Source organism: Neomonachus schauinslandi, chromosome 4 (assembly GCF_002201575.2).
Source record: "Neomonachus schauinslandi chromosome 4, ASM220157v2, whole genome shotgun sequence".
NCBI lineage: Eukaryota > Metazoa > Chordata > Mammalia > Carnivora > Phocidae > Neomonachus > Neomonachus schauinslandi.
In genome coordinates this window covers 91,152,818-91,169,685 of record NC_058406.1, presented here as the reverse complement: position 1 = coordinate 91,169,685, position 16,868 = coordinate 91,152,818, and the positions used below count along the sequence as shown (strand labels likewise).

Genomic DNA, 16,868 nt, shown 5'->3' with positions numbered 1-16,868 from the left:
ATGTGACAGTGCCAAAACTTAACCTTTGAGGAGAAAAGTGCCCTGTGTGAGCAGCCCCTGGGCACCCTCCCCAGTGGGGCTTGGAGGGACTCCCTTGCTGATGGAGATGACCAGATCTCTATGTTCAGCTGGGGGTAAAGTGAGTCAGGCACCTTTAGGATTCAATGCCTGTTGTTCCTTGAATTTAAAGGGGCTCTATCAGGATTTCTGGGGTGCTGGTACATAATTCCAACAAGGTCCTTGGGGCACCTGGGTGGCTCAGTTGGTTAAGTGTCTGCCTTTAGCTCAGGTCATGATCTCAGGGTCCTGGGATCAAGTCCTGCATCAGGCTTCTTGCTCAGCAGGGAGTCTGCTTCTCCCTCTATCCCCTGCTCGTGCTCTCTCTCTCTCAAATAAATAAATAAAATCTTTTTTAAAATTAAAAGAAAACAAAAGGGATCTATCAGAATTTCTGGGGTGCATGATTCTAACAAGGTCCTGATCATAGTGTCTACAGAAGATGAACCCATGGCCAGACCTCAGGAAGCCCAATGTCCTTTGCAAACGTCAGGGTGTGACTGCAAGAGGAGAGGTGGGAAACGGGCTCTCCCCATCAAAGACAAGACTCGCACCCTCCTTGGGGGTTGGGGGAGAGATACCCTGAAACACAGCAAGGGCTTCCTGCCACCTCCTTGGCACATTGGCTGAGTCACTTCCTCACACAGAGAACAAGGTGTTTTCACGCATTTGATTCAGTGGCACGAAGATGCTTTCAGAATCCACGAGCAGCTCCTGAGCTCCTGGCCTGACCCGGTGCATGACCGGAGCCCACGCCCTTGCTTCTCAGCCCTGCCGGGCACCTGCCGGTGTGCGAGCCAGCCGGGGCCGCGAGACACCAGATGGCACTGGAGCACCGGGTTCCCACTGCCCAAGAACAGTGTCACCTTCACGAGGGAGAGAATAATAATCACTATGGCTTACCATGCGCTCTCCGCACGCCAGGAGCAGCCCTCCATGGTGTCCTGACAAGGCTGTCGGGGAGCTACCAGGGTTCACCCCATCTCGCAGCTGAGGAAGACGGAGTGAGTTCCCCAGGCATCTTGCCCCCGGACCACGGAGAGATGAGCTGGGATCCGAACCAGTCTGTCTGGCTCCAGAGCCCACCCTCTGGCAACAAGGCTGGCCTGCCCTGGTCGTCCTGCCCAGAAGCCCTCCTCTACTCGTGGGGGTCAAGGAGCTCTGCCCCTGGGCCTTCCAGGCCTCCCAGGATCCCACTTCTCTAAGGGTTAACACGCGCCCTGACCCGGGGGCTGGTCGGGCTCCCTGGTGAAGACCCCAGAGGTGGCGAAGAGAGAAGCTGATGCCAAAGCTGCTCGCAGCTCAGGTTCTGCCGGGTAGCCCCTACCCCCGAAGACTGTGCGGCTTTCATCTTAACCAATGACCCCGGACTTAAAACTCAAAGGACACACAAAAGCACAGTAAGGCCTCCTTTCCCCCACGCAATCCAAACACTCGATTCCTCTTCACTAGACGTGACCATGATCTCTGCTGCTTGCGTGCCCTTCCAGTGACATTTCATGCATCTATCAGTGACACACACACACACCCCCAACAAACATATCTACGCGTGTGTGTATTCCTCCCCTTCCTCCCCTACTGTCCACACCGGAGATGTCCACCGCCCTGCCCCAGGCTCCACACTTCCTTGTCGTGCTGAGTTGGGAACCCACAGAGTTCTAGGGCTCCTGGAACTCACAGTCTGTCATCCCTCAAATCCCCCATCTCCACACCCCTTACCTGGATGGTCCTCCCTGCTCTGATTCGGTGGTTCTCCAGCCTGGCTGCCCCTCAGAACCACCGGGGGCTTTCAAGAGCTACTGCTGCCTGGATACGCCCGGTGATCCTGATTAACCGGTCCGCTGGCTGGAGTCTGGTTAGTCAAGGGTGGGCCTGAGGCCGCTGCTCCCCCTGCAGCCCGCTGGGGTGGAGGCTATGCTCGTGCACGCCCGTGCTGCCATTGGGCCTGGAGGTGGATGGGGTGCTGCCCGTTCCTCCAGGTCATCATTCTTATTCCACGGTTTCCTCTCTCTGTCCCGCTCTACTGCCATCAGGATTCTCGGTCCCTTCAGCTCCTCCCTTCCACCAATCCTGTCCTCCACCCCAGGCCTCGGGTCATGCCATAGCGTCTGTCATATCTGAGAGCTATGCTCCAACGACGACCTCAATGTTAAGGACCCTGAACCCCAAAACACCCCATCTTTCCAGCTCTTTTTAGTATCTTGACTCCAAAAATTCTTCAGCCTCACTGGGACCCACCTACATTTCACTCCTCCCACCCTGTTTGGAGCCTAACTTCCCTTCTTGATCGGCTTAGTCAAGGGCCCATCACTTGGTTAGTCCCTTGCTACCCTCTTAACTCCCCTGCCACCTCTCTCCATGGTCGTCCCGCGTCATTGCCTCCTGACCCTGGTCCAACCCTCCACCAACTCTGGGCGTGCCCTCCAGCAGCTAAGTATAGCTAGAGAAATCACACCTTGGATGAGTTATTTAACCTCCCTGTGTGTCAGTTTCCCCACGTGCAAAATGGCAAGAATAACCTCTGCCTCAAGGGTCATTATGAGCTTTAAAGGAGCTGATGTATGTAAGGTGCGGGTAACAGTGCCCAGCACCCAGTAAGTATCATCCATTGTAAAGCACAGGATTGTTCTAAGTACCCCCTCACTGTGGGAGATAGCCTGCTTTCAGAGGTATAAATAGGAGGAACTGTCCAGCTTGGAATTGGAGAAATATGAGCTACACCGTGCGGGCTGACTGCACCGCACACCCGTGCCCCCTGCTGTGCTGCACGCCTTCCCTGTCCCCTGCATCGTCATCTCACACTCGCTCCTCCTTAGGCCCCCACCACACCTCCACCATTCAGACCCTCAACCGATGCTCTCGCTTCCTCCTTCCCAGAAAAAAATGGCACGAGGGGAAGAGAGCTCCCGCAATGAGATGCTATCACTAGTCCACAGCTTTAAATTCTCTGATTCCCAAATTTATATCTCCACCTGACCGGCAGACTCATCTGACCAACTGCCTACTTAACATCTCCACTTGGATATCTTTTTTTTTTTAAGATTTTATTTATTATTTATTTGACAGAGAGAGAGAGAGCAAACACAAGAAGGGGGAGAGGCAGAGCGAGAGGGAGAAGCAGGCTCCCCGCTGAGCAGGGAGCCTGACGTGGGGCTTGATCCCAGGACCCTGGGATCATGACCTGAGCCAAAGGCAGAGATGCTTAATGGACTGAGCCACCCAGGCGCCCCTCCACTTAGATATCTATTAGACATCTTAGACCTGCCACATCCCAAACAGCAGTCTTGAACCTGCCCCTCTCACCATCTAATTTTGTCTCCATAAATGTCAACTCCATGCTTCTAGGTGCTCAAGCAAAAGAACTTGGAGTCATCCTTGACCATTCTCTTTCTCTTGCCCCTCACGTCCAATCCAACAACAAATCTTGTTGACCCTACTTCCTAGATATATCCTCAATCCGACCACTTCTCATCACTCCCACTGCCATCACCTGGGCTCAAATTGCAGTCACCTCTCACCTGGATGAATTCTAGAACCTGGATGGATTCACCTGGATGGAGCCTTCTGGCAGATCTCCCTGTTCCACCCTTGCCCCCTCAAATTCTCTATGGCAGCCAGAGGGATCCTTCAAAGACAGAAGTCAGATCGTGCTGCTCCTCTGCTCAGAACCTCTAATGGCTCCCATTTCACCAAGAGTAAACACCAAAGTCATACCTGGCTCACAAGACCCTCGTGAACTCGCTCCCACTATCCCCTTGACCGCATGTCCTTACCTCTCTCCCCACCCATTCCAGATTCACTAGCCTCCTTGGATTGGACACCAGGCACATCCAATCTCAAGGCCTTTTCATTTATCACTCCCTCCGAAATGGAAAGTGCTACTTCCAGATATCCACACAGCCTGCTCCCCCACCTGCCACGTCTTTACTCAAATGCCACTTTCTCAAGGAGGGCTTCCTTGAACACTGTCTGAAGCAACCCCTCTCCCTGGTGTCCCTAATCCTCTTTTCTCTGCTTTATTTTTCTTCTTAGCAATACCACCCAACAAGTCCTTAATCTTATATCGCCTGTCTCCCTAAAATACAAGATCCAGGAGGGTTGGGAAGTTTGTCTGCTTGGTTCATGGCTGCGTCCCAGGACCCACAACAGAGCCCAGAACATAACAGGCATCCCACGAACGTTTGCTGAACGAAGGGATAAATGAATGGTGGTCATTCAGGTTGTTTTCAATCTTTTGCCACTAAAACATTTGCTGTAGTGACCAATACTGTGCACAGATCATTTTGCTTGTGAGTGAATATATCTGTAGGACAAGTACCTGGGAGTGGAATTGCTGGGCCAAAGGACTTGAACAGTTGTAATTTTGATAAACATTTTCTGAAAGTTCTGGTGGTGAGAAGTCTACCATAATCTACGACTCTGTGTTGAGCCAGTCACATGGTGAATTCTGTAGCCCTCCATGCTGACTTGGGTTTTTCACTGGATGGAAAGAAAGTAATCAGGAGAGAAGTTGCCCGAGGAATCCAAGAACTTAATTAGCCATCAACATGAGTTACTGTCCCATCAAAAATGTTAGTGGGTCATCATGGTATCCTGGCCACATTGCATTTGTCACACACTCAGTGACTGCTTGAGGGCATGGACTGAAAGGCCAGATCCTATGGTTTGGATTATTTCTGATGTTGGAAGACTTTATAAGAAGACATTCAGCATATCCATGGAGAGCCTATGCTTTTTTCAAGTGGATTCGGAGATACCCTGGCCAAAAATCTTCTTGGACTCCGCCATGGCTGCCAAATGGCATGACCCCTGGGGATTTCATTCCCATTGTGGTCAATATAAATGGAGCAGTGCACAGCCTGGGCAGCTGTGTGCAATGACCCTAGCATTCGATAGCACCGTTCTAGGTCAAGAACTTGAATTGGTTCCAGGGTTCCTCATATCTCAGCAATCCTGTGCTGGCATAGTCAGAGCTCTGCAGCAGTAGTCTGCCACGTATGGACAGTCAGAAGACTGAGAGTGGATCCACCCTTTTTGTGGATGACTTGGAGCAATTTGTAAATAGGAGCCTCACCCAGCCATCATTACTAGCTTTACCTGCAGCACAGGCTGTGAAGGGGGATCCTTGACGGAAGAGTTTGGCCTTTGAGGCCCTTAGGCCTCCCCTTCCCTGTGCAACACATCCATTCAAAGTCAAGGTCAGGAGCTGCCCCGTAGAACTGCTCAGTGAGCAAGATCTCAAGACGAGCCCACAGGCTCTACCCAGACTGGAAGTCACAAGAGCTAGATGGGCCAGGGCCACCTGCTGGGTCTTGGTAACCTGGCTCCTCCAGGGCCTTCCAGGTTCGGTTTCTTTAAACTTCACCTCAGGGGGACTCTGACCCCTGCAGATGCTAAAGTGGCATCACACCATTTCCTGAACATCCAGGAAAAGGTTTTGGAAAGGAGTGTCCTCTATTGTTCCAAGTGCACATCCACCATCTTGCATCCAGCTGATTGGCAAAAATGGAAGTCTGATAAACGTGGAGCCACAGGGACTCTCCTATACAACTGGTGGGAGTGTTGGCCATGGCCACCATTTTGAAGAGCAATTTGGCCACCGTCTAGCGAAACTGAAGATACGCATACCCTTTGAGATAGCAATTCCACTCCTAAACACAGACACCCTTGGGAAAATTGTGCACGTGAAGACCTGTGCAATAATGTTTACTGTAGCACTCCTAGCCCCGTGGTGAAAGCTGGAAACAACATAAATGATCCTCACCTAGAGAATGAACAAATACAGTTCAGTGCTACAGTGGACTACGATACAGCAGGAAAGATGGATGCACTAGAGCTACAAACAGCACTATAAATAAATCTCAGATTACAGTGTTGTGCAAAAATAAAAGCTAAAGCAAGTCACAGGAAGTTGCGTATAATACGATGCCACTTATGTAAAGGTTAAAAGTATGCACAAATGCTATCCATTGTTTATGCATACGGGTATATGTATTACTAATTTTAAAAAGTGTATTAGGAGGGTAAATCCAAATTCAGGATAGTGCTTATCTTTGGGGGAGGAAGGACCTGGGATCAGGGCAGGCTATAAGGGCACTTTTATGGCCTCTGTAATATTTTATGGCCTCTCTAATGTTTATTATATTATTATATATGTGTGTTTACATGCCTGAGACATTTCATGATTAAACAGATGTTTTAAAGAGTGTCTGAATCAAATAGGGAACAGTACTGTGTGTGCTGGGACCAGAAGCCAGTCTCATGAATCCCTCCCTTACTGGGCTCTCTCAAGATGGATGCCACCAAGGGGCCTGCCCATCTGGAGACCTGGGTGAATCTCCCCATTTATGAACACCTCCAGAGTATATTGTTTCCTAACAAAGTCCAGTAAAATATAACTGAAAGACTCAAGTGAAAACGTTAGATTGATCATTATTCTAGAAATACAGCGGAAGTAATTCATAAAAACCACTGGCTTTCTTCTCATGGCCCTTTCCCCCCAAACATATCACTTGTTCACAACATCCTCATGTCAGCCACGTGGCTCGGGAGGCACACTCATGGTCAGGAGATTCACTAAGCTCTTCCTGAAGTGGACCTCCATGGTTGTAAGCCTCAGATGTTCTATCCAAGAATGCCCAGGGCCAATGGATTTCCTATCTGATGACTATGAGTGGTATGTGTCTTACCCACTGCCATCCCCCAACGTCTGGGGATGTTCCCAGCGGCAGAGCGGAGCTGGGAGGGAATAGGGATTCTCCATTAGATCTGGGTTCTTCTCCCTGTGTCATCTGTATGAACTTCTTGTGTGAACACCAGTGTGGGTGAGCACACGTGTGACATGGCACTGTGAGGGCCAAGGTTGAGGGCCTCAAGATGGTGGTGTTCTGACCCATGCCCATCGCCTGGAGTCTCACCAATGAGCTGGTGAGTGCATGCCTCCAGGGGCCTGTGATGACTGCCCGACACATGACAGGTCCTTATGAGCGCTAAACTGCAGGACGCTGGCCGGGCCCAGCGGAGCTGTCGGTGTCCCCCAGACCCTTACCTTGGGGGTAAACATGTGTAGGATGCCATCGACGGCCCCTCGCAGCAACAGCCCCCGGACCAGGAAGCAGGCGAGCACCACGTAGGGGAAGAGGGAGCTGAAATACATCACCTACAGAGAGGACAGGGACCCACCGTGGGGCAGAATGCCTCCTGAGGCTGGCACCCCCCTCCCCACTCACAGCTGGGGCACCCCCCTCCCCGCTCACAGCTGGGGCAGACGAGCCTCCTCTGATGGCAGCAGTAAGAGAAGCCCTGGGACCCCTGGGCACAGGGCCAAACCCACTGTGCGCCTGGCACTAAGCCAAGGCAGAAGCAAGAGCAGACAAGCTGGAGTCAGCATGGCTGGGCCTGGGGCTAGCTTCCCCCTTTCCAAAGGCTGGCAGGGCTGGGCCTACAGCCTCCCCACCCCCAAGGGCCGCCAAGGGGGCAAGGAAACCTCTCCTCTCCCCTCCTCACTTTTTCGTGTCTCATGCCTGCCTTTCCATCCCTGACTCCAGCGGACCCCCTAAGGCTCTCCCCTGTACTTAGAGCTCCTTTGACAGAAGGCATCCAGGAGGTTACAGACATGGCTCCCAAGCCAAAACATCAGAAAAGGTCCTGCCTCTTGTGATTATACACTGCGTGCTATTTTCTAGCATGTGCATTTCTTGCACATTTCTGTATTCCCCTGTGCCCGGCAGAGAGCAACACAGGAAGGAGATGCTCACAGAGTGTTTGCTGCACCGAAACAAATCAAGACGGCTGTTTGGGTGGGATGGTGTTGAAGGTGAAAGCGTGTGTGTCCAGAGCTGGAGCACCTGAGTTCTGATCCTGGCTCTGCCATTTACCTACCATGTGACCTTGAGCTATTCACGTGACCTCTGTGCGCTTCCCTCTGCGCATCTATAAAATGGGTGTAAGGCTTCCTAACTCATAAGGTTGTTGTGGACCAAAAGCATTTGTACGTGTGGCAGTACCTGATAAGCGCCCTCAAGTGTCAGCTACTGTTTTGGCCTGTGGAGAGGGAAGAGGTGGTAGCCAAGAATACTCTACCTTCCCAAGGCTTAGCTTCCTTACTCGAGAAGTCCATGGAACCTGGAGCCTCAGACAGTTGGCCAAGGCTCCAGTTCCAGCTCTGGGACTGACTGGCTGTGTGATCTCAGGGGAGGGGCTTTCCCGGCTCCCGGCCTCAGTTTCCTCATCTGTAGAACGGATGGATTGAGCCACAGGGTCTCTCATGTCCTTTCCAGCCCTGGCAGTCCGTGAATACTGGTACATGACAAAGAAGAAAGGGCCCCTGCCTGAAGGGGGTGTGTGGGATTGGCTGGGCTGCACCCTAAGAGGGCATCGGAGAGCCACCCTCGGAGGCCCCAAGGCCCCTTCGCTCACAGCACCCACCTGGTCAAGGCGCCCCTTAGTTCACACACAGTGCACTGCTGATTTCCACCAAAAAGTGCTCAGAGCAGGCTCTTCTAGGGCTTTTGCTTGGGAACCTAAGGGGCTAGGATCTAGACGAATGTCCCTGGGTCCGAACTCCTAACTCTCTTTCTCTTTAAAGTCTGCGGAGCAGGCCTGAGGTATCTGAGCACAGAGGTGGCTGGGGGTCAAGGAGTGATTTTCCACAAGCCCCCTCCTAGCCACTCCTGGTGGGCTGTTCACAGGGAAAAATGATGCAGCAGTGACACGCCCATCACCTCCACGGCGGGTCTGTGTCGTCATCCTGAGCCACCCAGAGGCCAAGCCCACTCAATAGACCCTGCATGGCGTAACCCGGTGCCTTCAGCCCCCTGCCCACCATGCTCTTCTGTGGCCCCCTGTGTGGGTCTGACTCCCTTCCTGCTCACCTTCCCCGAGGACTGGATGCCCTTGACGACGGCCATACCCACGATGCTCCAGGCCACCAGGAGACACAGGGTCATCTTCCAGTTGAGGCCGCCGCTCTCCGAGATGGAGTTGGATATGTCCAGGGCCTCTCGGTACCAGAAGTAGGTAGTGGCTGAGCTCTTTTCACACTCTGCCTCCACCACTGGAACAACAGCAAAGGCCAGAGGGCCTCAGGTGGGGCTGTGGGGCCACCTCCTCTGCCTGATCCCCACCCAGGGCAGCAGTGGGCGAGCCCCCGGCTGAGTGCGGGTAGCAGGGAGGGCCAGTGTTCCTTCTGGGCTAGCCAGGATCTGGCAGACCCTGAGGACTCCAGATGGGGCTCCAGATAGGGCCCGGGAGGCTTCGGGACACACGGATCTGGCTGAATTCCCACACATGCCACCCCTGCCCGCCTCCATCCGTGGAGGGCAGCAAGGATTAGGCAGAACTGGCCTCAGGTTCCTTGGGAAAGGTCCTGAGCTAGGAGTCAGACATCTGGTTTCTCATCCCAGATCCTGGTGCAAAACACAGGAAAGCCACTTCTGGGACCTCAGTTTACCCATCTGTGAGTGGAATAAATCATCCAGCCTTTTATAAGACTGGCATGCAAATTAAGGCTGCTTCCAGATAGGATGGTATTCGAGTAACACAGGATCATTGATAACAACTAAACAAAGCCACACTTTCCAGAGTTTTCCTTATACTCATTTCATTCAATTCCCTGAGAACTCTAGGGGATAGGCCATCAGAATGGGAAATGAGGATCAGAGAGGGTAGGTATCTTATTCAAGGTGACACAAGTCAATGAAATCCCAAATCTGTGCCTAAGCCTCTTAGGCTCCTTCAACCCCTTCCTGGGACGGGCTGGCTGGGGTCCCCAGGTGGGGTCCTATTCAGAGGGTCCCATACTTGCCTGCCACAGTCCCATTCCTGATGACAGGACATTCGCTCCACGGCAGCGGGTACTGGAAGGACTTGAAGAAGTAGAAGATGCTCCACCCGATGATCACATTATAATACAGCCCAACAAAGAGGCAGACCTGAGGACAAGGGTCCACGGTGGGGGGAGGGGTCATGAAGGCCACAGGCTACTCCACCCCACCCCCACTCCCGGTCCAAAGCCCAGGCTCCCCCTGACCGCACAAAACACTTCGAGGTCTTGCAGGAGGAGGAGGAGGGGGAATGAGGCACGGGCTTTGAGGGCCTCCTCCTAATCCTCTCTTCATCTGGTATTCAGGGAATCCACAGAGGAATGTTTCAGATATTAAAGATCTCTCCTTTAAGCAATGAACTCTTAAAATGTTAATCCTTTCCAGTTTGAAATTCTTCTAAGATGCTTAAAGCATTTCCCCATCATTTCCTGATGACTCAGGATGACAATTCCAGAGCTGCCCTCCGGGACCATGGAGGCCGGCACAGCTTTTGCCTCTATAGACAACAGCCCCAGACTGCAGTGCACTTGAGGTTCTGCGGATGCGTCTTACTGGTGTCTTATGTCCTCCCTCTTCTTAGGACACCGCTCTCTCTTTGGTACTGGCAGTAGCCTGCCCCCAGAAAGACATCACTTCTCGTGTCTCGGGAACACAAACACTAGCTTTGGCAGAATTCTACTTGAAAGAGGAATGCGTAGATTCGGACTGAGGGTCCAAAAGCTTTCTCAGAAAGCAATGCTTTTACACACAGGGATCTGCTGTATCTGCTCTGGATGCTGAGAAGCCCCTTCTACCTCCAGGGGCCCAGCTCTGTTACGTTGATCAGTGTGAGAGCTGAGGGCCCCTTGCTGCCTCAGTGTCACCTGAGCTCTGGTGTGCAGGAGCAGACACTCCTACGGCACACCTTAATGGGAATATAGACGGAGAGAGACCCCTACTTTTTCCGCTTGGGCGCTTTCAGGCTGAGGGGAGACCCACTCACACTCATGGGTACACACATGGCCAGCCCCAGTAGAAGACGCTGTGTTTAGCCGTGTCAGCCTGAGCAGAGGTGAAGCCCAGCAGGACTGCGGGAGCTACACAGACCCTCCCCCAGTCCCTTCCAGAAGCAGGTGTGAGCAGGGGCACCGTGTGCTTTACCCTTAAGGGAAGCTCAGTTTCCTTACCTAGAGAACTAAGCAGAGCCTTACCTCCAGCCCCGTGAATGAGCCTCACCAAGCTCCCCATCCAGGCCAGTGGGGCCTCTCTGGCTCCCACTGTTCCAAAGCCTCACCCCTCCTGGGTCAGCCATGGGCTCTTGTCTGAAACCTTCTCCAACTCTGTTCCTGTGCCTAACAAACTGGCAATGAGACCTCATGCCTCAGGGCGGCCTTTTCCTGGGCCACACTCTCGCCCAATTCAAATACTCTTCAATCAAGGAAAGAGGAAGGGCCTCCCTCACACGGGGCTGATGGGCTGGTAAGCAGACAGAGGTATCCGGGACGGTCCACATTCTCTGCGGTCTGGCCGCAGAGAACTCCAGCTGAGATGTCCCAGCTTTTCCTCCTTGGTAACAATTCCAAATATTATATCCTGCTTCAGAAAGCACAGCTCACTTTCAACGTAGGAAATGCGTGGCCTTGAGATGCTGGCTGTAAGCAATTCTCATGCGGAGGGTCTCCCTCCCTGCCCTTGACCTGGCCCAACTGCAAACCCCATTCCCGGGACCGGCCCCTCAGCCTGCTGGTTCCTGCCCAGTGTGGGCCCCCGACTCACTATGCAGCTGGAGAAGCCGATGCCCCCCAGGCGGGGGCACACGTAGTGCCACACGCCAATGCTGCCACGGCGGATCCTCTGGCCCACAGCCAGCTCCAAGAAGAAGAGTGGGATCCCGATGATGATCAGCAGCACAAGGTAGGGCACCAGGTAGGCACCTGGGGAGGAGAAAGGAGTGTCAGAGGGTGTCCGGAGCACGGCACCAGGGTGAGGGAGGACAGCCACGTCCTACAGTCTTACCCACCCTCTGACCATCCTCAAACTGCTGCCAGGCCTTGTGCTCCTGCAGGAGTGGTCTGGTTCCTACATGTGACCCACCATGCACTGGCCACCGGGAACCCCCTTCTTCCCCTTGACTGCCCTGATCTGAAACGCTAAGGGAGGACTGCTCGCAAGGTTAGATCCCGAGAGAGACAGACAGATGCTGTACCGTCTCTCAGGAATCCACCATCAAGTCCTGCACGGACCCAGTCGCGTCCTGACGTACTGTGTGGACACCTGCTCACGCTCCCTCCCGGCCCCCAGAGAAGCAGCCCCAGAAGGAGTGGGCCCCATTCACTCGCTGCTCCCCAGAGGCACAGACCCCAGGCACGGCCTTCCCCGCCTCTGAAACAGATGCTGACGCCGCAGACCAGGCAGCTCCAAGGAAGCGGAGCCTGGAAGCTCTCCAAGGAGAGAGGGTCTGACAGGCACCACCATTAATCTACAGCTAATTGGGAGGAACGAGAGAGAGAAATTAGCAGTTCAGAAAAGCACAGCCGGGAGGATGGTAATGAATAGACAGAACAGATCTTGATAAAGATTCCAGATGATAAATTAAACTCACTGTCCCTGGCCTCACTGCAGACACAGTCTCAATTCCAAGTGACAGGGCGTTTAGCAGGAGAATTAAAATCGTGTCTGGACACAGACGAGTGATCTGTCCTGAGAGTCGTGCCAGCAACCGCCAGACAGCCCCAGTCACCAGGGCCCCGGTGGTCAGCCAGCACCCCCAGACCAAGCCTTGCCGGCTGGGAGTATCCAAAAGACCCCCAGCCACACACAGCTCTGCCCCCCGAAATACGACATTCCATGTGTATCCAAGCTTCGGAAGAAAGCCGGGGATCAGGCATTTCCTGGGCACAAGACCCAGCACTTGGCAACAGTCAGCTGTTTACTACAGGTCTACCCTCTGCCAGGCACTTGCAGTGGGGGGGTCTGGGGGCAAAAGAAAGCACAGCCACTATCCCAGGACAGCTCGCAGTCTGGGAGGCAGGACCCGCAGGCTCACGTGAGCAATGTCAGCAAACGTGCATGCACACGCACACACACGCGCACGCACGCATGCACGCAGACTAGTCACAGGGGGCCAGCTGAGCACCGGGCATGCCGAGGGAGGGCTCAGGGTCCAACAGAACTAATCAGGAAAGTCTTCCAGGGGCGGTAACCCACCCAGCCTTATATGACAGCATCTAATTCATTAAACATACACCTACACATGGCCACACGTACACATAAGTTCAACTTGGCACTAACAAGCAGTACCATCCTGGTGCTGAAAGGAGGGGGGGCCTGAAGGACCCCTGGTTCTGCCTCTTGGTCTTGGGTTTGGGGAAATGAGAGAGGAGGCACGTGACGTGCAGAAAAGCGAAGGGACACGACCTCACTGGTTTTGTATTTCAGCCATATCCCCTTGGGTGGGGCAAAACGGGCAGGGAGGCGGGTTTCGGGGTGTCCCGAGGGCAGCCTGGCGTCTTCTGTGAAGGCTTTTCTCCTCTCCCCAAAGAACCAGGGAGAGCCTCCACATGTGTGCTGTCCACAGAGCAGTCCTCAGCAAAGACTGGCCACGGGCAAGCCGCCACCTGCCACTGGGGCCAGTGGCCTGAGTCGGGCCCAGGGCACGGAGCTGGCAGCAGCTCTCCACCCCAAGCCACGGCCCAGCCACACACAGCGCTCAGCAGCTGGGGTCCGGGTGAGGATTTTTGGTTAGGCAGAGGTCCTTTTTCTTATCAACCCTTGTTGAAATCATTTGGAAATGCACCCTCTCCTGCCTTCAAAAATACAATTTGGAGACGCGACAGGATCCCCTTTGATATTCCAGTGACTTGCGAGAACTTCGGGTCCTCCCTCTCAATAGCTGGGAGCACTGGTCAGGGTGTCAAGCTCTCAGAAGCTGGGCTGTGGCACCTCCGAGACCTCCTTGATCTCTGCAGTCTCCGTCTTGGTCTGTACTCTGGGTCTTGCTTCCGGCAAACCCTGAGGTTATTTCTGGGATTTGAAACACCACCTGGTTCTCAGCCTGTTGAGATGCATACCAAGTAGGAGCTGAGACCCGGACCCTGGGGCCAGACGTCCTGGGCCTGAAGCCTAGCTCTGCCACTTACTAGCTGTGTGACTTTGAGCCAATTCCTTGATCTCTCTGTGCCACTTTTGGTCATCTATCTGAAGAGGATAATAACATTCGGCAGAACCACATGAAACTGCTGATACGTGACCATCTTTGACTCAGAAAAACACCCATTTCTCATGCTTCAATGCTACCTCTTGCACGGGGCTGTTGTGAGGATTTACATGAGTTACTTCGCCCTAGTCAGCACTTGATGAACATTTGCCCCTTTTTCATAAAAATCAACAGAAAAAAAACAAGCAAACTAAAAGAACGCAGATCAAAGGAACCGTCAGCATCGAGTGGTGTGAGCTAAGCAGAGTTCCAGAATGCCCACCCAGATTTAAACCAAGTTTACTGGCTTCCCCACGGCTCAAAACCACAGAGCTGCCTCTCTCCACCCAACAGTTTTCTCCTTCCTGTATCTGAAATAGGATCATTAGCCTCCTTCCAAAAATCATTTGGGATGACTTACCATAATACTCGTAGAGTACAGGAGAGTTAAAGGCAGAGATAAAAAGGGATTCTAGGAATCAGAGAGGATGGAAGAATGTGAGCAGCAACAAGGAGTGGAGAGCTCAAAATCCTGAGCACTAACAACGCTTTTCTTCTGGGGGTTGTCCACGGTGTCTGGCACCAGGGCGATGGGCTGGCGGTACCGTGAGGAGGAGACTTTTGGCAAGCCCACTGCCCCAGGAGTGTGTGTGGTGGGGAGAGGGACTCTGATTCAGCACCCAGCACCCAGGCAGAGCTGGTCATCTAAGCCACAAAGCACAAGGTTAGAGGTTCCCAGCTGGAGTCCCCAGAGGCAATGTGTCCTCTGATGTCACCATGGATGCCTCTTGTCAGCATCTCTCAGCACATAAGAAAACCACACACACACTGGTCTTGTATCAACTCAGTGACCTGAGTCTGGCCATGCCACTCAGACCAAAAGCTCTAACTGGCAGTTATTGATTGATTGATTGATTGGGGCGGGTGGCGGGGAAGACCTTGCAAAGCATGGAGAGCATATGGTAAATAGACCATGGTCTAGTGGAAAGATAAAAGCCTCTGGCCTCAGTTATAACAGCCAGAGGGGCCATCTCACTTCCTGCCCTTCAACAGAAACTGGAACGGAGGGGAAGCCTCCAGCCAGACTTGGCCTCTGGGTCAGAGAGGGTATGTTCTGGGTAAGAGGGAGTGTCCCTGAATGGGGCTGCATCTCTGGGAGAGGCTCCGTGGCCAGAGTCCCATGGAGCAGAGACAGAAGGAGTCAGGTTAAAATGTCTACAAAGCTGTGGCCAACCATCAGTCTGGGGTGTGGCAGTCCCAGGCCACGGGGACTGAGGCACAAGGGCTCTCTGCTGGCTCAAGTCACTTTCGCAGATGTCCCAGCTTGTAAATGTCATTGTCTTCAGCCTGCTACGTTTTTCTCTTTATTTTCTGTTAGCTTTCCCCTGGTTTCAAAACAAATTACCTTTGGAACACTCCAGGCTGCCTCAGAGGGGCTGCTACCCGGGTTTGATACCAGGGGTAAGATCCTCTAGGTGGATTAAAACGCAAGGGGTAGTGTGAGGCCCCCTCCTATCTGGGAGACAGCAGCAGGTGTCCTCGGACGCCAGGGCCAAGCTGTCCAGGTTAGAATCCTTACTTTATCACTAGTTGTGTGACCTTTAGCAAGTCATCTAACCTCTCTGGGCCTCGGTTTTGCAGTCTCTACCATGAGGATAATAACTCCTTCCTCACATAGGGTATAGGGGGAATCAATGGTTGAAGTGTATGAAATTGGTGTTTTGGTTGTTCCAAGATGCTCAAACATCATCAGTTTCATGCATTTCAGCCTAATATCCAGTAAGTGTTAAACAGTGCCTGGCACCCGGCAAGCATTTAATTAGAATGGTCAACCGTTGCTCTTTACCATGCATTGGATACGGTGTTAAGCATTCCACACATAAAGTTCATTTAATCCTCCCCACTCTGCCGTGAGGCAGGATCTACTATTATTCCCATTTTACAGATGAAGAACAGAGAGGCGCAGAGAGATCAAGCAACTTGCATGGGGTCGCAGGGCCGACTGGCTGCACTGGGGTCTCCACGCAGGGCATCCTGGGCCAGAGCCCAGGTCCTTATTATCACCATGCCTGACAGCCTCTCGGTCGCTGTTAACCACTGGCTATTTCTGGGGAGGCTTCCTCTAGAATCCCGAGCTCCACCCGCCAAGAGCCCCAATTCTGCATCAGCAAAGGGGTGTTCCTTTTCACCCCTGGGCCCGGCCCATCTGCAGGGTGCCGTCGGGGCAGGCAGGGCCGCCTCTTACCGCCTCCGTTTTTCTGGCACAGGTAAGGGAACCTCCAGATGTTGCCCAGGCCCACAGAGAACCCAATCTGGGCCAGGATGTACTGCAGCTTGCTGTTCCAGGCCGGCCGGTCCTCCGCACCCAGCTCCTCATCTGCGGCCTTCTGCTTGCTGCCTGTCTCGCCCGCCACATTCAGGATGCTCTGCTTATAGTCCACCGGCTCCTCGAGGGCCAGCAGGTCGGCCACCGACTCCGTGACATGCTCGCTGCTGTGCTCGCGCTGGGTCACCTTGCTGTTCTTTGGCATTGCTGCCGCCTGGGCCACGAAGCCCTGCTCCCCAGCACTCAGAGAAGGTGACACTCGGCTGCTGTCAGCTCCTTCTCATCCGGGGACCTGTGAGAGTAACCAGGTGAGCAGGAGAGGATTAGCTGACCACACCAAGAGAGGTGAGGAGCCCACATGGACCCAGATCCCCCATCACTCCAGGGCACATACTCAGAGGCCGGGCAGTGAGTGGCCTGGAATATGGAGCTTGCCTTCCTCCCCATCAGAGGGTGCCCACCAAGGAGCTCAAAGTCTGCAGACTCA

At 53.4% G+C, this 16,868-nt stretch overlaps 1 protein-coding gene across 2 annotated transcripts in view; it reads right to left on the bottom strand.

Annotated features, from left to right (window-relative positions):
- Window positions 1-16,586, bottom strand: part of SLC6A17 (solute carrier family 6 member 17) — a 28,556-nt gene extending 11,970 nt beyond the window's left edge. For both annotated transcript variants that reach the window (XM_021690158.1, XM_021690159.1), the window contains exons 1-5: window positions 16,301-16,586; window positions 11,637-11,794; window positions 9,863-9,989; window positions 8,931-9,112; window positions 7,106-7,216 (exon numbers count right to left, since the gene is read on the bottom strand). In XM_021690158.1, coding sequence (XP_021545833.1) covers window positions 7,106-7,216; window positions 8,931-9,112; window positions 9,863-9,989; window positions 11,637-11,794; window positions 16,301-16,586 — 864 coding nt within the window. The remainder of the gene's footprint in view (window positions 1-7,105; window positions 7,217-8,930; window positions 9,113-9,862; window positions 9,990-11,636; window positions 11,795-16,300) is intronic.
- Window positions 16,587-16,868: the final 282 nt, after the last annotated feature.